Source organism: Mobula hypostoma, chromosome 7 (genome assembly GCF_963921235.1).
Source record: "Mobula hypostoma chromosome 7, sMobHyp1.1, whole genome shotgun sequence".
In the NCBI taxonomy this organism is placed as follows: domain Eukaryota; kingdom Metazoa; phylum Chordata; class Chondrichthyes; order Myliobatiformes; family Myliobatidae; genus Mobula; species Mobula hypostoma.
The window spans coordinates 87,779,970-87,804,307 of NC_086103.1; the positions used below are offsets into that span (position 1 = coordinate 87,779,970).

Genomic DNA, 24,338 nt, shown 5'->3' on the forward strand with positions numbered 1-24,338 from the left:
ATGGGGGGATGTTCACGCAGAAGTGAGTTAGATTAAACTGGCATCATGTTTGAACACAGATGTCGTGGGCCAAAACGCCTGCTCCTGTGTTGTACTGTCCTATGTTCTATAATTTATTTCTGAAGGTTTGCTTGTCAAAGTGTCCAGTCTCTAATTCCCAAAGACTGGAGGACAGCCTTCAAAGGCTGTTAATCCAATTTCACTCTTCAGACTATGACATGTAGGAAAAGAGGTACTTTGTTCACTGTAGAGATTTGAAACTGACAGCTGTTTTGATAACCACACTGAAATTCCTACAGGGATGACTTTGGTGGAGAGGAGTGTGTTGACGCTCCTTTGGCTTGCTGACAGACAATTGATAGGAAACTTTATACCTAAGCGTAAGGACAGGAGCAGAGCTCCATCCTGATAGGTGATGTGATGGATGAGTTTAAAATATTAAAGGAGATTGCAAATGTAGATATGTAAAACTCCATTAATCTGGCACATTCTGAACTGATGGAGCTGTACTGACAGACTTTCTGGTGCATAAGACCATAAGATATATGAACAGAATTAGGCCATTTGGCCCATCAAGTCTTCTCCACTATTCGATCATGGCTGATTTATTATCGATCCCTTTCTCCTGCCTTCTCCCTGTACTATTTGACACCCTTACTAATTGAGAACCTGTGAATCATCAATCTCTGCTTTAGACATATCCAATTACCTGGCCTACATAGCCATCAATGGCAATGAATTCCACAGATTCACCAACTTTTGTTTAAGAAATTCTTACTCATCTCTATTCTAAAGAAACGTCTCTCTATTCTGAGACTGTGCCTACTGGTCTGAGGCTCCACCTCTCCATTTCCACTCTACCTAAGCCTTTCAATATTCGATAGGATTCAATGAGATTCCACCGCCCCTGCCCATTCTTCTAAACTCCAGTGAGTATAGGCCCAGAGCCATCAAGCACTGCTCATATGTTAACCCCTTTATTCCCAGGATAATTTTTGCAAACCTCCTGTGGACCCTTTCCAGTGCCAGTACATGCTTTCTTAGATTAGGGGCCCAAAATTGCTCACAATGCTCCTAGTGCAATATGCCCAATGCCTCAGTATTACATCCTTGCTCCTATCTTCTAGTTCTCTGGAAATGAATGCTAACAATGTATTTGCCTTTCTTACCACCAAATCAACCCGTAATTTAACCTCCCAAGTCCCTGCAACTCTCATTCCTAAATTTGCTCTCCATTTAAATAACAGTCTATGCCTTTATGCCTTTTTTAAAGTGCATGACCACACATTTACCTATACTATTCCACCTGCAACTTCTTTGCCTATTCTCCTAATCTGTACAAATCCTTCTGCAGATGTCCTGCTTCCACTACCTTCCCCATTCATATCATCTGCAAACTTGGTGACAAAGCCATCTGTGGTCTATGGGAGGCTTTTCCTATCAATAGCCCTATACACTTTTAATGCCTTTTTCTTTTTTAAAGATGTTGCACAGTACTATAATACAAGGGGTGATTGATAAATTCGTGGCCTACGGTAGAAGGAGTCAATTTTAGAAAGCCTAGCACATGTTTTTTTCAGCTGAGTCCCCTCCTATATTTACATACTTAGTCCAGCGGTCGTGGAGGATATGGATTTTGGACCTTCAGAAAGTGTCCACAGCAGGGGTGATTGATAAGTTCGTGGCCCAAGGTAGGAAGAGATGAGTTATACAGCTCTCTTTATATGCACATACAGTTCAACGCTTTGAGTGATTATGCAGAAAGTTTGAAGTTAATAACTCATCTCCTTCTACCCAAGGCCACAAACTTATCAATCATCCCTGCTGCCGACACTTTCTGGAGGTCCGAGATCCGTATGCTCCATGACTGCTGGACTAAGTGTGTAAATATAGGAGGGGACTATGTTGAAAAATAAAAGTGCTAGGTTTTCTAAAATTGACTCCTTCTACCTTAGGCCACGAACTTATCAATCACCCCTCGTACTTTTTTCCTGGTGAGTTTAAATAAAGCATCAGTAACAAGGCCCCGGTATGCTTTAAGGGAGTACAAGAAAGATCACACATGAGCTACCCATTGAATCTTTGGGTTTTCCAAATAATTGGCTGGCAAATTATGACATTTTTCCTGTATAGAGAAAATGGTTCTTTTGATAGGTGAATCCAGCCGAAAGGATCACCTTTCCAAAATGAGAGCTTTCTATTCAGAACATTAGAGCTCAAGAAAACAGGAGCAGGAGTAGGTCACCAGGCCCTCTAGCCTGCCCTGCATTCAGTTTGACCATAAGTCATTTATTCCAGGCCTCAAAGCCTCTGTTGTGCCAAATTGCAATGGTCCTCAATACTTCAGATATTTACCCATCACTGTATCTACTTATATTTAAGGGTTGGCTTCCATCACCCTTGGAGGGAGAGAATTCCAAGATTCACTACCCTGTTGGAGAATTTCTATACACCTCAGATTTAAAAGACCACACACTTATGATCTAAGGAAACAGGTTCAGTGATCACGTAAGGGAGAGTGCAGAAATAAGAAACTCTTTCCAATAACCACTGTGACTTTCTGAGATCAGCTTATTTTTCATGCATGTGTTGAAAATATAAAATTAAAACAGAAAACACCTGAAATTTTCAGGCAATGTGTGTAGAGAGATAGGTAATATATAGGTTTTTGCTTGGTAAATATAATTGAGGTTAGAGAACCAAGCCAGTCAAGCAGAGTTAAGATGTCGATCTGCCATAATCTCATTCTAAAGCAAAACTGGCTGAAGACCATATACTTTTTCTCTAATGTTCCTAGACTGGGACAAATACAAAACTGCAGCATACAAAAATATCATATACCTTCTTATTATTCACAGACCCACAAAGATATTAATTGTTTTGCAATTGATAGGAAATAGCAAATGATAAAACACGTGAGACACTTTACAATCTATTACCAATACTATGTTCCTATAACCTACCATTGGTTGACAGAAGAAAGTAGGCTGCATTTTGCTGGGGTAGCCACCTGATTTTATTTATCTTCTCTTCAATCTCAAGACTCTTCAGATAATCAAACTCCGGTTCATGGCTCTGGAAAGTGCTGTAAACATTATATTCTCCCCTGCGATGGGACTGGTTTTTACTCTGTGGGCAAATAACAAAATAAATGCATTACTCACAACTTGTCTCAGTAATACCACTTAAAGATAAATACTGAGTATTATTATCTGGATTAGTAAAAGATAAATTATTAGAGGGAAGAGATTATTGAAGAGAGCATGTTTAATAAGCAGAGGCTGAGCGATCTTGAGCTTTCTCTTTGGAGTGAAGGAGGATGAGAGATGACTTGATACAGAGGTATAGATAGAGAAGACAGCCAGTATTACAGGAAAGTATAAGGGGATGTCAGAGGTATGGCTTTTATTACACAGAGAGTGGTAAGTGAGTGTTATGCTCTATTGGGGATAGTGGTAGTAGAGGCAGATATATTGGGGAGATTTAAGAGACTCGAAGATAGGCACATGAATGAAAGAAAAATGGAGAGCTATGTGGGAGGGAAGCATTAGATTGTTCTAGGCATTGGTTCAAAGGTTGACACAACACCGTGGAATGATTGTTGATGTCAGACGGGGTCAGTTTGAGTATCTCAGAAACTGCTGATCTCCTGGAGTTTTCACACACAGCAGTCTCTAGAGTTTCAAAGGTACATTTTATTATCAAAGTATGCATGCAGAATACAGCTCTAAGATTCCTCTTCTCCAGCTAGCCATAGAATACAGGAAACCATAGACTAGTTGAAAGAAGACATCAATCCCCCCCAACACGAAAAGAAAAAGAAAGAACTTACAGACCCCACCCCCCAACCACTCCCTCACACAAAAACTAAAGATCATTCAAACCCCCAGCCCGCCAACTCAGAAGAAAGAAAGGACGGAACACGAAAAACAACATAGAACTGAAAGAGGCCAATATGAACTACAGTTAGTTTCAACTACATTCCTATTGATAAATTTCAGAATTTCAATAACATCTCCGAGAGTATAGGGACCGCAGCAACTCTGACTCCGAGGGTAGTGACTCGAACCAACAGCCTCTCCGAGGGCAGTGACTCGAACTAGCGCCCCCTCTGAGGGCAGTGACTCAAACCAGTGGCCCCTCCGAGGGCAATGACTCGAACCAGCGGCCCCTCCGAGGGCAGTGACTCGAACCAGCGGCCCCTCCAAAGGCAGTGACTCGAACCAACGGCCCCTCCAAAGGCAGTGACTCGAACCAACGGCCCCTCCAAAGGCAGTGACTCGAACCAGTGGCCCCTCCAAGGGCAACGACACAAACCAGCGGCCTCTCAGGCTGCAGCAACTCAAACAGTTCAGCATTCAACACCGCAATTTCCTCCGGGCTCAGCAAGAAGCTCAGAGACCTTGGCCTTGACCCTGCCTTGTGCAGCTGGATCCTGGACTTCCTGTCAAATCGCTGGCAGGTGGTAAGAGTGGGCTCCCTCACCTCCAACCCTCTGTCTCTCAACACAGGAGCCCCTCAGGGCTGTGTACTGAGTCCCCTCCTTTACTCCGTGTATTCCCATGACTGTGTCACCACGCACAGCTCCAATCTAGTAATTAAATTGGCCAATGAAACTACATTGATTGGCCTTATCTCAAACAATAACGAGGTGGCCTACAGGGAATAAGTCATCTGTCTGACACAGTGGTGTCAAGAAAACAACCTCTCCCTCAATGTCGCAAAAACAAAGGAGCTGGTTGTGGATTACAGGAGGAATGGAGACGGGCTAGCCCCTATTGACATCAATGGATTTGGGGTTGAGAGCGTAAACAGCTTTAAATTCCTCGGCGTACACATCACTGAGGACCGCACATAATCTGTGCACACCAAATGTATAGTGAAAAAGGCACAACAGCGCCTCTTTCACCTCAGATGGTTGAAGAAGTTTGGTATGGAGTGGTGTGGACAGCCCAGCGCATCTGTATATGTGAACTTCCCATATAACCATATAGCAATTACAGCATGGAAACAAGCCATCTTGGCCCTTCTAGTCCGTGCCGAACGCTTACTCTCACCTAGTCCCACTGACCTGCACTCAGCCCATAACCCTCCATTCCTTTCCTGTCCATATAGCTAGGCAATTTTACTTTAAATGACAATATCGAGCCTGCCTCAACCACTTCTGCTGGAAGCTTGTTCCACACAGCTACCACTCTCTGAGTAAAGACGTTCCCCTTGTGTTACCCCTAAACTTTTGCCCTTATCTCTCAACTCATGTCCTCTTGTTTGAATCTCCCCCACTCTCAATGGAAATAGTCTATCCACGTCAACTCTGTCTATCCCCCCTCAGCCTTCTATGCTCCAAAGAATAAAGACCCAATTTGTTCAACCTTTCTCTGTAACTTAGGTGATGAAACCCAGGTTACATTCTAGTAAATCTTCTCTGTACTCTCTCTATTTTGTTGACCTCTTTTCTTTAATTCAGTGACCAGAACTGTACACAATACTCCAAATTTGCCCTTACCAATGCCTTGTACAATTTTAACATTACATCCCAACTCCTTTACTCAATGCTCTGATTTATAAAGGCCAGCATACCAAAAGCTTTCTTCACCACCCTATCCACATGAGATTCCACCTTCAGGGAACTATGCACCATTACTCCTAGATCCCTCTGTTCTATTGCATTCTTCAATGCCCTACCACTTACCACGTATGTCCTATTTTGATTAGTCCTACCAAAATGTAGCACCTCACACTTAGCAGCATTAAACTCCATTTGCCATCTTTCAGCCCACTCTTCTAACTGGCCTAAATCTCTCTACAAGCTTTGAAAGCCTACTTCATTATCCACACCACCTATCTTAGTATCATCTGCATACTTACTCATCCAATTTACCACCCCATCATCCAGATCATTAATGTACATGACAAACAACATTGGACCCAGTACAGATCCCTGAGGCACACCACTAGTCACTGGCCTCCAACCTGACAAACAGTTATCCACCAGTACTCTCTGGCGTCTCCCATCCAGCCACTGCTGAATCCATTTCACTACTTCAATATTAATACTAACGATTGAACCTTCCTAACTAACCTTCCGTGTGGAACCTTGTCAAATGCCTTACTGAAGTCCATATAGACAACATCCACCGCTTTACCCTCGTCAACTTTCCTAGTAACCTCTTCAAAAGGTTCAATAAGGTTTGTCAAAAATGACCTTCCACACACAAATCCATGTTGACTGTTCCTAATCAGACCCTGTCTATCCAGATAATTATACGTACCATTTCTAAGAATACTTTCCATTAATTTACCCACCACTGACATCAAACCTACAGGCTAATGATTGCTAGGTTTACTCTTAGAACCCTTTTTAAACAATAGAACAACATGAGCAATACACCAATCCTCCGGCACCATCCCCGTTTCTAATGACATTTGAAATATTTCTGTCAGAGCCCCTGCTATTTCTACACTAACTTCCCTCAAGGTCCTCGGGAATATCCTGTCAGGACCCGGAGACTAATCCACTTTTATATTCCTTAAAAGCGCCAATACTTCCTCTTCTTTAATCAACATAGTTTCCATAACTTCCCTACTTGTTTCCTTTACCTTACACAATTCAACATCCTTCTCCTTCGTGAATACTGAAGAAAAGAAATTGCTCAAAATCTCCCCCATCTTTTTTCGTTCCACACATAGCTGTCCACTCTGATTCTCTAGGGGACCAATTTTATCCCTCACTATCCTTTTGCTATTAATATAGCTGTGGAAACGCTTTGGACTTATTTTCACCTTACTTGCCAAAGCAACCTCGTATCTTCTTTTAGCTTTTCTAATTTCTTTCTTAAGATTCTGTTCACATTCTTTATATTCCTCGAGCACCTCATTTACTCCATGCTGCCTATATTTGTTGTAGATATCTCCCTTTTACCGAACCAAGTTTCCAATATCCCTTGAAAACCATGGCTCTCTCAAACTTTTAACCTTTCCTTTCAACCTAACAAGAACATAAAGATTCTGTACCCTCAAAATTTCACCCTTAAATGACCTCCATTTCTCTATTACATCCTTCCCATAAAATAATTTGTCCCAATCCACTCCTTCTGAATCGTTTTCACATCTCCTTAAAGTTAGCCTTTCTCCAATCAAAAATCTCAACCCTGGGTCCAGACCTATCCTTCTCCAGAATTATATTGAAACTAATGGCATTGTGATCACTGGACCCGAAGTGCTCCCCAAAACATACCTCCGTCACCTGACCTATCTCATTCCCTAACAGGAGATCGAACACTGCCCTTTCTCTAGTTGGTACCTTTATGTATTGCTGCAAAAAACTATCCTGCACACATTTTACAAACTCCAAACCATCCAGCCCTTTTACAGTATGGGCTTCCCAGTCTATGTATGGAAAATTAAAATCTCCCACAATCACAACCTTGTGCTTACTACAAATATCTGCTATCTCCTTACAAATTTGCTCCTCCAATTCTCGCTCCCCCCTACAAGTGTTACTACATCTCTCCCATTGCTCAATTCCACCCAAATAGCCTCCCTAGACGAGCCCTCTAACCTATCCTGTCAGAGCACTGCTGTAATATTTTCTCTGACAAGCAATGCAACACCTCCCCCTCTTGCCCCTCTGATTCTATCACACCTGAAGCAACGAAATCCAGGAATATTTAGTTGCCAATCACACCCCCCCGCAACCATGTTTCACTAATAGCTACAACATCATACTTCCAGGTATCAATCCATACTCTAAGCTCATCCACCTTTGTAACAATGCTCCTATGATTCAGGACATTTACAAGCACAGATATATAAAAAGGGCCCATAGGATCATTGTGGACCTGAGTCACCCCACCACAAACTGTTCCAGCTGCTACCAGCTGGGAAGCAGTACGCAGCATAAAAGCCAGGACCAACAGGCTCGAGGACAGCTTCTTCCACCAGGCCATCAGACTGATTAACTCACACTGATTTGAGTGTACTCTATATTACATTAACTGTTCTATTTATTATAAATTACAATGATTGCACATTGAGACAGAGATGTAACATAAAAATTTTTACTCCTCATCTATGTGAAGGATGTAATAAATAAAGTAGATTCAATTCAATTCAGTTCATTTCAACCTGCAGACACACCGAGGAAAGCATCAAGAACCAGTGGCCTCTCTGAGGACAGCAACTCGAACTAGCGACCTCTCCGAGAACCACTCGCTCTCCTCTACATTTGCCTCAACCTTTCAATCATCCTTGATGCTTTAATCAGCGAGAAATGTCATCAATCATGGCCCTTGTTTTGTCCCTGAGCTTCCTCTCGTGTGACCTCGTGCTCACATATCTCTCCTGAAGTTTTCTTGTGGACAGCAGAGTGCGAGCTCATTCGAATGAACTGCAGACTGTAAGTCACAGGCTCCAACAGTTTCAAAAACAAAATTAAGATAAAAAGAATAATTAAAAGACACAAAAAAACTGAAATGATTGACTATCTGGGAGATGTCGCCTGAGGAATTGTTGTTCATTGGCACCATCTTGAATGGAAGGAAAAAAAAATTACAGAGATAGGCATGAAAAACAAACAAACATCCAATGAGCAGCAGATCTGTGGGCAAAAAGTGCTTTGTTCTACATGCCTTGTCAAAGGGAGAGATCAGAGAAGAATGGCCAGACTGGTTCAAGCTGGCAGGAAGGGTTGTGCAGAACAGCATCTCTGAATGCACAACACATCAAAACTTGAAGTCGATTGGCTACAGAGGCAGAAGACCACGACCATATTAGGTATCTCCTGTACCTAATAACGTAGCCATGAGTCAATCCACAAAAGAGATCTTTTTAGTTCAGTGACTCAAACTAATATAGAGGAACTAACTTACAAGGAGCTTTTATTTCAAAGGATCTGTGTGAGGAATGGTGGTGATGCTGATAAAACGAATACAGAATCAGAATCAGCGTGCACAGGAATCAAAATAACAACGTTACAATCCAATTCCTTTCACTCAGTTTTTCCTGACAGTTCTCACAAACCCCAGATTGCCTGCAAGTAAACATTGGCCAAGAGCTGTCCTATTAAAATTTTGTCGAAAGGTATATCTCTACCAAGGGGAATGAATGAAAGTTTTATAGTGAATTTTCTGAAGATTGCCCACAGACCTACCACCTTTCCCCTAATGGTTTCCATTGTTACCTCCTTTGCTGATCAGATTGTAGTACTGGTAGCTTATCTCCCTCCAGCAGTTGTCTCCAACTTGTACTCCCCTCCCCCACCTTGCTCCATCTGCCTCCCATTTTATCTCTTTTGTCTGCCGCCATCTGCAGCGCACTTGGTGCAACCTGCCTGGCAGCTTTCATTGACATAAAAGATTCTGCAGATGCTGGAGATCTTGAGCAACACACACAAAATGCTGGAGGAACTCAGCAGAACTCTGCATTCATGGAGGGGAATAGACAGTTGACAGTTCTGATGAAGGGCCTTGGCCCAAAACAATGATTGTTTCCTCCCTTTCATAGATACTGCCTGATGTGCTGAGTTCCTCAAGGTGTGTTTATGTGTGTGTGTGTGTGTGTGTGTGTGTGTGTGTGTGTGTGTGCGTGTGTGTGTGTGCGTGTGCGTGCGTGTGTGTGTGTGTCTGCTTTCATCCACCTCAGTCCATCAATGACCACTGGCTCCCATCTCACCACTTCCCTTCTCCCCTTCTAGTTCCAACCTGGAAGGTTGCCATTGTTACTCCCCCCTCATCTCCACCCACATAATGCTTGACCTCGTGAGTTCCTCCAGCCTTTCAACAGTACCCTTTAAAGGTATTGTTAGGAGAATCAGTCAGTTCTCACCCCTGCAGATGTAGATTTTGTGTTGCTGTCTCCCTTATTCGTATTTGGGCATGGATGGGGCATTAGGGTGAGCACTGAACTTCACCATGAAGATGTAACTATCTAATCCTATTAGACTACAAAAACTGCAGTTCATTTCCAGGCAGAAGAGGGAAACAGGGAAATCAAACGAGAAATTAAAGAGAGGTACAAGTTGTGGTTTGGCGTTGCAGATGTAACAATAATGAGGATCAATTTACCATCAAGAAGAGAATTTGTAATTCTGTAATGTGACTGGTAAACAAGGATCTACTCTGCGTGCTCTACAATGCTGTGAAACTAAAAGACATTTTAATGGGATAGGAAGTAATTTCCTTTTTTCCCCAATCAGAAACCATGAATGAACAGAGAATTTTGCCTCCTGCTCAAAGCCAGAGATTCAGCCTTCAGGTCTGGAGACCAGGAGGCTTACAGCTCAGCCAGGGCCAACCTGAGGAGGGGAATCTCTCAGGCTAAACACACATACAAACAGAGCATCGAGGAGCATTTCAACTCCTCAGACCCCCGGCACATGTGGCATGGCATACAGATCATTACAGACTTCAAATCACCTGGTACTGTGCCCCCTTCCAGCTCTGTTTCCCTCCCTGACGAGCTCAATTACTCCTACGCTCACTTTGACCGAGGAGAACAAGGAGGTCACCTTCAAAGCGGATCTCCCACCTAGTGAACTGCCTCCCTCACTTTCCACCTCCGATATTTGCGCCACCCTGAGCAGGATGAATGTACGGAAGGCAGCTGATCTGGATGGAATACCTGGCTGTGTGCTCAGAGTCTGTGCAGGGCAGTTGGCTGGGGTCTTCACGGACATTTTTAATCTGTCTCTGGCCCAGGCGGTTGTCCCCACAATCTTCAAGATCGTGACCATCGTGCCAGCGCTGAAGCATTCTACTGCCACGGGCCTGAATGACTTCTGCCCAGTTGCACTTACCCCCATCATTGCAAGCAACACACATAAAAAAATGCTGGTGAACGCAGCAAGCCAGGCAGCATCTATAGGAAGAGGTACAGTTATTGCAAAGTGCTTTGAGAGACTGGTTCTATCACATCTGAAATCCTGTCTGCCCACTACCTAGGACCCCCAACAATTTGCCTATCGCACCAACAGGTCAACAGAGGACGCCATCTCCATGGCACTTCACTCTACCCTGACCCACCTGGACAGCCCCAACTCTTGCGTCAAAATGCTGTTCATTGACTTTAGTTCGGCATTCAGTACTGTGATTCCCTCCAAGCTGATCGTCAAACTTCGCCAGCTTGGTATCAGCTCATCCCTCTGCAATTGGACTTGGACTTTCCGACTAACAGACCCCAATCAGTAAAGTTAGACAACCTCTTCTCCTCCACTCTCACCCGGAAGGCTGCCTCAAGGCTGTGTGCTGAGCCCTCTTCTGTACTCCCTTTTCACCTATGACTGTGTTCCTGTACATGGTTCTAACTCCATAATCAAGTTCGCAGACAACACCACGGTGGTTGACCTGATCAGAGGGGATGACAAGACGGCGTACAGGAACGAGGTCCAGCACCTGGCCGCGTGGTGTGCCGACAACAACCTGGACCTTAACACCCAGAAGACCAAGGAGATCATTGTGGACTTCAGGCATGCTAGGAGCCACACTCATGTCCCCATCTACATCAACGGAGCTGTAGTGGAACGTGTATCAAGCTTCAAATTCCTTGGTGTCCACATTTCCGAGGATCTCTCCTGGTCCCTGAACTCCTCCATCCTGCCCTCTGTCCCAGGATACTGATGGATTTTTACCACTGTACCATTGAGAGCATACTCACCAACTGCATCTCAGTGTAGTATGGCAATTGTCCCGTATTGGACCCCAATTCACTCCAGCGGGTGGTGAAAACTGCCCGGCGGATTATTGGCACCCAATTGCCCACCATTGAGAACATCTACCATAAACGCTGCCTGGGCAGGGCGAAAAGCATTATCAAGGATGCATCTCACTCTAACCATGGACTTTTTACTCTCCTCCCATCTGGTAGGCGCTACGGGAGCCTCCGTTCCCACACCAGCAGACACAGGAAGAGCTTCTTCCCTAAGGCTGTGACCCTGCTGAACCTCACATCACAACGCTAAGCAGTATTGCACTCATATTGTGCTGTCTCAGTACTTTTATATTTGTGTGCTGTAGCACTTATTTCTTATTCGCAGTTATTTTGTAAATAACACTATTCTTTGCATTTCTGGATAGATGCTAACTGTATTTCATTGGCTTTGTATCTGTACTCGGCACAATGACAATAAAGTTGAATCTAATCTAATCTAATCTAATTAACAAAGCGGCCACACAACAATACTGTAACATAACTAACTGGGCATTAAAGACCAAGAATTATTTAGATAACATCTCTAAGATTTACTTTAATAGTGATCCAGGTTAAATAAACTATTAAAAAGGGAAATAAAGGATGGATGTTAAATTTCATGGTCAGAATGAAAACAGAGAAAGGCCATGTACAGAACCTTGATTAGGCTGCACAGCAAACCATAAACTGTGCAGCTCACCATTATAATGAAAGAGATACAAGAACACTCTAAAAAGTGCAATAAAGTTCTACATTATTTGCTTACATATTGCTTCTCAAAATAAAATGGAATTTGATTGTGGAGCAGTGAAATCAGGAAATGGTTAGTGGTAATGTCTCCCTAACGTTAGTGACAACAGAATATTCCAAGACTCAAATTGACCGTTTAGGTCCATCCCAGGTTACAAAGACCTGATACGGACTGCTCATACATTTGGGAAACCAGTAGTCTGCTGTGGGGGTGGAGGCATCTTCTGCTGTGTGAGAACTCAATGCATGGCTTTGGTGTAAGCCTGGGATCACAGTAAACATTCTATCCTTATGTAGCATGAATGAAACAAACTAGTCCTTTATTACATACAGAGCAGAGATTTTATTCAGTAAGGATAATAATTTTCTTGCAACAATAAATCATTGCATCTTGGAGAGAAATCTGACTGGTTGAATTAAATGCCTGGTCTATCTATATATCACCCCTGGTTGGCCGATGTTTTTAATTCAATACGGGTGGCCATGTTTCTCACTTATGAATTGTCTGGGTTATGAACAGTTCTCAGAAACTATCAGTGGTCAGATGCCTGTTATAACCCGGTGAGGACCCTGCAATTCATTCTCGGCACGAAAGTTCATGGATGAAAGATAGATGAACAGTGTTGAGGCAAGGTTGGCAGTGATCAAAAGACATGAGTGGCCCCACTCCAGCTCCCAGAAAAGTATTCCCACACACACCGCTTGTAAAATGAACACACACTATCCATTACACAACATTGCATGTATTGCTGCCTCTCCACCAGAATGCACAAACAAATTTCCCCAATTCTGCTGAATGATCACAGATCTGAAAGAGAAACTCATTTCTTTTCTCTGTACATGGATGTTGCTTGACTTGCTGTGTATTGCCAGCATTTTCTGCTTCTATTTCATCTAGCTAGTGTGTAGAATAATGCAAACTCGTATCTCAGCTTCATCATGGGAAAATCACAAATACTCTTGGTCCTCTGTCTGATCCTGTCCATTGATGTACACTGCAAGGCATAGTAAGCTGTCAGGATCCCTGCCTAAGGAATGCCCTGGAACATGCATTGGCTGAGCAGCAACTTTACAGTGCTTTGACAAAGTATTCAGCCCCCACAAATTTTACTGGCTCATTTTCTAAATCTAAAATTTATGGAGTAGCTTTTTTTTGAGGTATCTATAAAACATTGTGCAGTATGTCAAGAGAAATTCCAAAAATAAAATCCAAAACCTGTCAACAATTTACAAAGAATTAAAACCAAAATTCTGAGGCTATAAAAGTGTCCATCCCCTTTGTAATTGACTTCTGGTGTAGATGGTGACTGTGTACAATGCTCCTTCGGTCAACATCTTCTGAATGGATCATGAAACAATCTTTTTCCTTCTTTTACGTCTTTCACATTTGTTTTTTTTTTATCTTAGATGTGGTTCTGGAACTGTTGGAGTCTGTGATTTGTCGTTTGGAGATCATTTGGGTGTTCCAGCGCTCTGCAGTCCCCCAGAGGATTCCAGGAGGTGGAGGCAGCATGTATGGACCTCAAGCCCATGAGCCGATGTTTGACTACGTTTCGCTGATTAAAGTGACGAAGGAGATTGAAACATCAAGTTCCAACATCGAACATCGAAGCAGAAGCTTGAAGATCATTTGAGTGCTTCACTGTTCTGCAGTCTCTGAGAGGATTCTGGGAAACAGAGGCAGGCTGCAGGGCCGGCCATGTGCCAATGTTTGACTCTATTTTGCTGATGAAAGCTTCCATTCTGTGTTGATTAAAGTGATTGTGGAGGGTGAGCGTCGACTTCCTGCCTTTTGATCACTGAGGATCTCTCTGCTATGCTGCCAAAGAGGGGACAGCCTGCTGCTGTGTCCAGAGAATGTTGCCAGGTTTTCTGCATTTTGGATGTGGACATGGACTATAGACTTTTCTCGGTCTGATAATTTTTTTTGTATTCTGTGTTTCTCGCCCGATTTTTCTCATTTTTTGTGCGGTGAGGGGGGGGGGATCTGAGGATCTATGTGCCTGTTCTGTTTTTGTACACTTTTTTGCATGGAGAAGTGGGATTTGGGGGTCAATAATTGTGCTGCCTTTCTTTTCTTTCTTGGTTTCATGGCTACCCAGAGAAAATGAATTTCAGAGTTGTGTACATTGATAATAAATGAACTGTTGAACCTTTAATTACTACACTAACAATCCTCGTGTGCAGTATACTTACCCAAATTGCTGATGTAGAAAATTTAGAGGATCACGGTTTTCAATGAATTCATAAGAATAAATACCCCCTCTCTCTGTAAGGTCCAACTGCATGGTAGGTTTTCAACAGACCAAACCAAAATGAAGACAATAGAGTAATCAAGACGAGTCAGGGAAATTATAAAAAAAGCACAAATCTGGGGAAGGGTACATGACCTTCTCTGAGGCATTGAACATACCCCAGTGCAGTCCATTGTGAAAAAGTGGAAAAATATGAACCCACAGCCATACTGCATAGGTCAGGACACCTCTCTAGACTTAGTCTTTGGAGAAAAATGTCACTTGTAAGAGAGGCTACTGTGACACCAACTCTGGGTGAGCTGCAGAAGCCTGTGGCGGCAACTGGAGATTAAGTTATATCGGACCCTGGTCAGATCCCACTGTTACAGCTATATAGGACCCTGGTCAGACCCCACTTGAAGAACTGTGCTCAGTTCTGGTCGTCTCACTATAGAAAGCATGTGGAAACCATAGAAAGGGTGCAGAGGAGATTTCCAAGGATGTTGCCTGGATTGGAGAGCATGCCTTATGAGGATAGATTGAGTGAAATCAGCTTTTTCCCTTGGAGCAACAAAGGATGAGAAGTGACCTGATAGAGGTGTATAAGATGATGAGAGGTATTGATCATGTGGATAGTCAGAGACTTTTTCCCAGGGCTGAAATGGCTAGCACGAGAGGGCACAGTTTTAAGGTGCTTGGAAGTAGGTACAAAGGAGATGTCAGGGGTAAGTTTTTTACGCAGAGAGTGGTGAGTGCATGGAAAGGGCTGCCGGCAGCGGTGGTGGAGGCAGATACGATAGGGTCTTTTAAGACATTCCTGGATGGGTACATACAGCTCAGAAAAATAAAGGGCTATGGGTAACCCTAGGTAATTTCTAAGGTAAGGACATGTTTGGCATAGCTTTGTGGGCCGAAGGGCCTGTATTGTGCTGTAGGTTTTCTATGTTTCTAAGTTCACGGCGCCACAATCTCTAAAGCCTTCCACAAAAAAGGATACTTACCTAAGAGTGGCAAGGAAGAAACACTGGCTAAAAAAGGCCCATAAAGGCTTTGCAAAGCATCACTTAGGAGATACTGTAAAACTGTGGAAGAAGGTCTTGTGGTCGGATGAGATTAAAGTGGAAATTTTTGGCCTCGACACTCTAATTCTGTGCATCAGCTGGTAAAACCATCCCTTCTGTAAAGTATGGTGGAGGTAGCATCAAGCTATGGGGATACTTTTCCGCAGCAGAGATTGGAAATCTGGTCAGGTATTGGTGGCAAGATGAATGCTGCTAAATACAGAGAGATGCTGGATAAAAACCTGCTCGCCTCTGCAAGAACTGGGGAGCAAATTCATCTTTCAGCACGATAATAACCCAAACCACGCTGCCTGAGCAACCATAGAGTGGCTTTCAAATGAAGAAGATTCATGTCCTTGAGTGGCCCAGTCAGAATAATGGCCTTAACCTGATCGATCACCTCTGGCAAGAGCTCACGATTGCTATCCACTGCGGCTCTCCAACTAACCTGGCATGGCTTGAGCGATTTTGCAAGGAGGAATGAGAAAATCTTGCTCCATCACGTTGTGCAAAGCTAATAAAGACTTATCCAAAAAGAGTACTGGCTGTAATAGCTGCGAGAGATGTTTCTGAGTACTGAGCGAAGGGGGATGAAGACTTTTGAACTGCTGACATTTCAGCTTCTCATTTTTTAGTTTTTCATGCTTTACAATTTTCCCTTTTTTGGGTGTATTGTGGAAAAAAAGAGCATGTGATTTACAAATAAAAAATCTCAGTTAAATTAATAAAATTCTCTGGTCGTAACATTAATTTCTATGAACAAAGTGTTGGGGGCTAAATACTTTTACAAGGCACTATATTTTACTAACTTTCCCTGTCAATTCAATGGATGGACTTCTTTTATGAGCTTTGACCCACCAAAGAGGTTTATGCAGAAAATCTAAGGTGGCACTCCAGTGTAGTCCTGAGGGAGCCTGAAGTGACATTTAACCCAATCCGTGTGGATTTAAGATCCCTGGCAATGCTTGAGGAGAGTGGGGCAATTCCCAGGTAATGCAATGATATCACTAAAAAGGTTATCTCTGTGACTGGTGGGAGCCTGTCGAGCACAAGCTGCTGCCACATTTCCTTCCTCTTACAACAGTGAACACACATCTTTTGCTAGTTAACTGGTTTCAGACAGCTGGAGATCGTGACAGGCTGTACATAAAAGCAAATCCATCATTCTTTAAGCTTGCAAATTGAAGAAGAGCTGTTGGTGCTCATAAACTTTGCATGATTCAGTAAAGTATAGAAGGAAAATAAGAATAAATTTGTAGGAGCTGGTGTGGTTAACAGCAAGATCAGATTCCCCATTTTCTAGTCTGCAACAGCATCAAACCTGAAAACTCCCAGGAACTCCTTATTAGCCCCTCTCCCTGTGAGATTAGTGCTGTGTGGTTTAGTTTCAATTTTCTGGACAGTGACACTGATGTTTTCTGGTACAGAGAATGGAATTCCAGGACAGGAATTATCGTGAGTTGTGAACTGATTGATAGTGACAAGAAAGCCGAGGGCTATTTTCTGATTTGACTGCTGGCAGCTGGAAGCAAGTAAACACAAGTCAAAGACCAGGGAATGAAACAGATAGACTTGGCAAGCCAAGAGAAAAAAATAGCCCTTCCTCTAGCTAATAGCTCTCAATATTTTTTTTGGATTCTTTATCTTAAAATCTCAAAGTCCTAAATTCTGTCTGAGATGTGGTTTTAAGCTTCCAATGAAAGTGAAAATAGAGGATAAGGTAAATCCTGATTTGCAAAAGACAGTTGATGAGACACTACAGAAAAAATATATGACATAACCTAGGAGGGTTGAAAAGCGGGGAGGAGTGATGTCAGTACAGGCAGAAAGCAGACAATAGAACTAAACAGTTTTTTCTTCTAACTTGGCAGTCTGTTACTAGTGGGGTACCATGAGTACTTGGAAGTATTTAGCATTCAAAAGGTGTAACAAAGGTGTGTGATAACTTAAAGTAATATATAAGGTTGGAGCATCAACTACTAAAGCAAGCCTTACTTAGAGTTATCCAGTTATCTGGCATGGAACAGGGCCTTTAATCCAACTTGCCTATGCTGACCAAGTTGACTAATAGAGTTAGTCCCCATTTCTTTGAGTTTGGAACATATTCTTCTAAACCAGGAATTCCCAACATTTTTACGTCATGGACTCTTATCATTAACCAAGGAGTCTGTGGACCCCAGGTTGGGAACTCCTTCTCTAAACTACCCTATCGATGTTCCTGTGTAAATGTCTTTTAAAAATTGTAACCAACCCTGCCTATACCACTTCCTCTGGCAGTTCATTTTGACATACCCTTGGGTTACTATTAAACTTTTCCCCTCTCATCTTAAACTGATCCTCTCTAGTTTTATACTCCTCTACCCTGGGAAAAAGACCTCGATCATCAACCATATCTAAGTCTCTCATGATTCTGTAAACTTCTATAAGGTCATCCTTCAGCCTACTAAGCGCTAGAGGGGGAAAAAGTCCCAGCATATCCAATCTCTCTTTATATCTCAAGCTCTCTAGTCCCAATGACATGATTTTCTGCATCTTTTCCAGCTTCATGACATCTAATATCTTTACATTCTGTTAGCAATTATAAAATTTGGCTGCCCCCAGAAATTTGTCTCCATTTTATACCTGTTCAACAAAAGTATGTGAACTAGGATGCTAACAGATAGGCCATAACAGACCTGGTGCAAACTGTGTGTAACCCTCTCACTGGGGCTAGTATACAAACCTGGCTCGTTAGCTAACTCTGCTAACAGCCTCGTGACTCAGCAGTGAGAAGGCCGCGTTCCATAAACAATATATATCTAGGTCATTATGATTTGGGGTTCAACCAAACAGGAACCCTGGGAATTCTGATTAAAGGAACCTCCATTTGAGTGAGTGCTGCGTAAATACTGCCCATACACAATTGTCGCCAAGGAATAACGGATCATACTCCGCATAAAACTATAAAGGAAGTACATTTACCAATTTCAGCTTCATCAAACAATTAATAGGAAAATGAAAAGAAGAAAAATAGTGAAAAGGACTGTTACAGTTAAACTGGTCTAAGTGTGCACATTAACACTGGAGCTCATTTTGGTAGTAGTTGGGTGTATCACTTTACTCACAGAGCTGAATTCTCATCACCAATCACAGGTAGAACTTCCCTTCTAGGACTCCTTCATCTTGTGAAGGCTCTCCCCTTCGGATAAGATCATCCAGGCATCTTCCCTGATCCTCTCCTCTTTGATCTCCCGCCAAAAGACTATGAACCTGACTACTGTCCATCACAAATCTCTCTCCACCCAGATCTCTCTAGAATCTTCTCCCCAACCCCCCCATTCTGATTGGCTGACACAACATACCTAATTTGGATAACATTGCTCCTTATCTTTAGCCAAAACCAAAACACTCTGCTAGCAGGACACACTACTTTTACAGAAAACTGCTAAATAAAATACCTCACTGCATAGCCAGGGCATTACATGGGTTGTCTTTTATAGATTCCATTTCTGGGGATCGTGGAGTTCTCATGGTTAGTATTTATTGACTTTGAGAAGGTGATAGTGAGCAGCAGTTGTTCTGGTGAAGATGTCCCCACAGTGCTGTGGGGCTTAGACCCAGTGAAGTTGAAGGATAAATGATATATCTTGAAGTGAGGATGGAATACAACTGAAGGAGAACCTGTACGTGTTTCAGTCCAGTGTTTCTTCCATGCCCTTGGTGGCAGAAGTTATGGGTTTCGATGGAGAGAAGTTGAATAAATAAATGGCACACACTGCAGCCACTGTGAACTGGTGGAGGAAAGATTGGATGTTTGGACCATAAGACATAGGAGCTGAATTAGACCACTTGGCCCATCGGATCTGCTCCACTATTAAAGCATCATTCACGCAAAATACTTAAGTTTCTCTGACATTTCTTTGTCCCCCATTGCTACCTCTCCAGTGTCATTTTCCAGCAGTCCAATTTCCACTCTCACTTCTCTTTACTCTTTATATATCTGAAGAATATTTTAGTATCTGCTCTGAAATTTTGGCTAGCTTCCCTTCATCTCTCATCCTTTCTCTCCTTCTGTTTTTTTCAGTTGCCGTCTGTTGGTTTTTAAAAGCTTCCTGATCCCCCTGCTTTCCACTATTTTTTGCTATATTATATGCCCTTTTGCTTTATGCTGTCTTTGACTTCCCTTGTGTAACCATGGTTACAACATCCTCCTTTCAGTATGCTTGTTCATCTTTGGGATGTATCTATACTGCATCTTTCAAAGTGCCCCTGGAAACTCCAGTCATTACTGTTCTGCCATCATTCCTGCTTGAGTCCCTTTTCAATCAACTTTGGACAGCTCCATTCTCATGCCTCTAAATTCCCTTTACTCCACTGTAATACTGATACATCTGACTTTAACTTCTGCTTCTCAAACTGTATGATTAATTCTACCATATAATGATCACTATCTCCCAAGGGTTCCTTTACCTTAAACTCTCTAACCAAATCTGGTTCATTATGCAACACTCAATCCAGAATTGCCTTCCCCCTTGTGGTTTCAATACCACAACTGCTCTAAAAAGCCATCTCATGGGCATTCTATAAATTCCCTCTCTTGGGATCCAGCATCGACCTGATTTTCCCAATCTACCTGTATAACCTCCAGTTTAAAATGGTGATACCAAATGCAAGCGACAGCTCACTGTTAGTTCAAAAGGCAAGGAATACTGAAATCTTCCGTGACTATTGTAAGATGGCCCTTATTACATGCATTTTCTATCTCCCGTTGTACTATATATTCCACATCTTGGCTACTGTTCAGAAGCCAGTATATGGATCCCATCAGGATTCTTTTACCCTTGCAGTTTCTTAATTCTATGCACAAGGATTCCACATAGTTCAATCCTACAGTATATCACTTCTTTCTGAGGATTTTATTTCACTTCTTGCCAACACAGCTACCCCACCCCTTCCGGCTACTTGCCTGTCCTTTCAATACAGTGAATATGTTTGGATGTTAATCTCCCAACTATGATCCTCTTTCAGCCACAACTCAGTGATGCCCATAACATCATACCTGCCAAACTCGAAGTGCACTACAAGATCATCTACCTTATTCTATATACTGCATGCATTAAAACACAAGACCTTCAGTCTTGTGTTCATCATGCTTTTTGATTTTGGCCCACTGTAACGCTTTAACTTATCCCGCTCACAGTAATTTTGCTCTGTCATCTGCTTGTCTTTCCTCACAGCCTCACTACACACTGCATCATCTTGTATACCGATTGCCCCATCCTCAGCCCTATCACTCTATTTTCCATCCCCCTGTCAAATTAGTTTAAACCTTCCTCAACAGGTCCAGCAAGAGTCTATAAAGAGAAAGTAGAAAAGCTCTTTCAAGTGGGCAAAGCTAAAGATGCCTGGAAAGGTGCCAAAACAATGGTTGGCCTTCCGTAATCACCAGCCTCCACCCTACCGAAGTCGGGAGGAATGCGTGGAGATTGCAGAAGAACTGAACAGCTCTTACTGCGGGTTTGATCAGTAAAACTTCACACTGGAGACGGAGGAGCTGACCACCATTCTTCTATCAGATGCACAAAGCAGCACCAATATAGAGTTTTATCCAAGAGAGGTGGAGAGACACTCAGGAGAACAAACCCCAGTAAAGCACCAGGTCCAGACAACATCAGTGGATAGCTACTGAAACTCTGCTGTAGACATCTCTTCAACTGGCTCTCTGCCTGAACATTCCATACCAACCATTTGGAAAACGGCCATCCTATGCTCAATTCCCTAGAACAGCAATCCCACATGTACTGTAGCTCTAACATCGCTGGTAATGAAGTCCTCTGAAAAGGCTGCTCCTACCACAGCTACAAGTGATGTATGGGCTTACTGACCCATTTCAGTTTGCTTACAGGCTGAAAAGAGGTGTTGACAATACGGTACTGATACCTACACACACTTGGAGAAGCCCAGGTCATTTATTAGGATGTTGTTTGTGGACTTCTTTAGTGTATTTAACACTGTGCAATCCTATCTCATGGGACACAAACTTCACCAAATGAATGTAAATCCTCATCATCTCCTTCCTCACAGACGGATATCAAAAAGTGAGATGTAATGGATATATAAGCACCAACAGGCAAATATCAACTGCAGCATCACAGGGCTTGGTTATCCCACCAGTCTCATTCATACTGTACACAGATGACGGCAGAAGCTCACAATACACATTATACAGTATACAGACGCATGCAATACACCGAGTACTCAGATAACACAGTCATCATTGACAGTACCAACTCTGATAACTGCATCAATGAGGAAATGAATACATTTGCTGGATGGTGTACAAACTACTATCTGGACCCGAACCCCAGTAAAATGAAGGAAATGGTGGTATGCTTCAGAAAACAACAGTACATTGTCCCAACTCTGGAAATAAGTGGCCAGTCGATAGAGTGTGTTGGAGAATACAAGTCCCTCGGCACAACTATAGATAACAAAATCACCTTTAACACCAGTGGTGGGTTGATACTCTCCAAGTGCCAACAACGGTCATTTTTCCTCAGGAAGATACAGGAATGTCAGGTCCAGCCATCGATTCTCCAGACATTTTATAAATGCTTCATTGAATCAATATTAACCTACAACATCACGACATGGTTCAGAATAATGAGCATTATCACCCTCAGCCCCCTCCACAGAATTGTCAGAATAAGTAGTAAAATCATTGGCCAGGAACAAGAATCACTCTGCAGCATCCATAAGAGGCAGACAATAAAGAAATCTCAACAAATGGTAGATGACATTACACACACTACACTCTCATGCCATCTGGACACTGCTACAGGTCCCTACCCATCAGTAGCAGAACAGCCTTATTCAGGTTTGTGCCTTCCTCCATTTGCCTCCTCAACACCCAATTTTGAATATAGTAGTACCTTTGATAGTAAATTCAGTCAGTTTTATTGTGTGTATTTGCATTTTAAATTACATGCATTAATTTTTAATATTTATTATCTATTTTATATTGTGTGTAACTATATGTAGTGTGGTGGTGTGCATCTTAACTTCTGTGATGTTGTCCTTACCACAATGCACAAAGTTCTTCATGGAAAATAAAGTGAATTGAAAACCTGCCCACTAGGATATTGTCTCCTTCGGGTTCAGGTGCAACTTGATCTTTCTTTACAGGTCATACTTTCCCCAAAAGAGAGCTCAATGATCCCGAAATCTGAAACCCTGCCTCCTGCACCACTTCTTCAGCCACTTGTTCATCTGTATTATCATCCTACTTCTGCCCCGACTAGCACGTAGCACTGGGAGTAATCCAACAATTACTACCTTGGAGGTCTTGATCTTCAGCCCCTTCCCTAACTCCTTACACTCACTTTGCAGGGCCTCTTCCCACTTTCTACCCATGTCATTGGTGTCACTGTGCACCACAACCTCTGGCTGCTCACCCTTCCTCTTGAAAATATTTTGCAGCTGCTCTGAGACCTCCTGGACACTAAAACCTCGGAGGCAACACACCATCCTGGCTTCTTCTTTGCAGTCAGCAGAATCTGCTGTTTATCCAACTTAATTGAGTCTCCTATCACAATCCAACTCACTCTGCGATCTCCCGCTCCATTTAGGGTGGTTGATGGGACGCCGATAAAGCAGGCTGTTTTGTGCTGGATGAAGTTGAGCTTCACACGTGTTGTTACAACTGCACTCATTCATATAAGTGCCTAATTCCTGCTTTTTAAGATGATTTAAAGCTCAGGGATGCCAAGAGATGATTCACTTGTAATAGAACATCCAACCACTGAGTTGTTCGTATCGTCAGAGTATTAATTTGGTTGGTCCAGCTGGGTTTCTGGTCGTTGATGACATTCAGCATAGTGATGGTAATGTTAAATGATGGGGCTCTGCTTCATTGGAGGTGGTCATTGCCCGACACTTTTGAGGGACAAATGTTATTTGCCACTCATTGGCATAGGTCCGAATGTTGTCTAGGCATTACTTTGTGTAGACATGGGCTGCTTCATTTGCTGAGGACTTCAGAATGTAATTGGATATTCTGCTAACATGAATAAACGCCTTTATATCTGACCTATGATGGAAGAAAAATTATTGATAATGCCACTGAAAATGACTGGGCTGAAGATTGATTCACCGAGGTTTCCAGACTGGTTGCATCATAGTCTGGTATGACAACTCTAATGTACAGCATGTAAAAAGTTGCAGAGAGTAGTGGACTCAACCCAAAACATAATGGGAACTGTCCTCTCCACCATCAAAAGTGCTCCTCAAAAAAGCATAATCTGTCATCAAAGATACATAGCATCAGGGTAATGTCATCTTCTTGCACATCAATGGGCAGGAGGTATAGAAGCTTTAAGTCCCACACCACCAAGTTCAGAAACAGTTACTTCCCTTCAACCATTCAGTTCCTGAACCAATTGGCTAATTACTATACTTCAGTATAGTACTGTAACATTATGACCACTTTAACCACTTTGCACCAAACTTAATTTTTTTTCCTGAATGTTGTGTTTCTAACATTATGTGCCTGGGATGCTTCTGCAAATAAGTTTCTCATTACACCTGTACATACATATGCTTGTGCATATGACAATAAACTGAACTTGAC

The 24,338-nt window shown here is 42.6% G+C and overlaps 1 protein-coding gene across 3 annotated transcripts in view; it reads right to left on the reverse strand.

Moving 5' to 3' along the window:
* LOC134349421 (serine/threonine-protein phosphatase 2A 55 kDa regulatory subunit B beta isoform) overlaps positions 1-24,338 on the reverse strand; it is a 405,433-nt gene that overhangs the window by 119,017 nt on the left and 262,078 nt on the right. For all 3 annotated transcript variants that reach the window (XM_063053700.1, XM_063053698.1, XM_063053701.1), the window contains exon 3: positions 2,964-3,129. In XM_063053700.1, the coding sequence (XP_062909770.1) occupies positions 2,964-3,129 (166 nt within the window). The remainder of the gene's footprint in view (positions 1-2,963; positions 3,130-24,338) is intronic.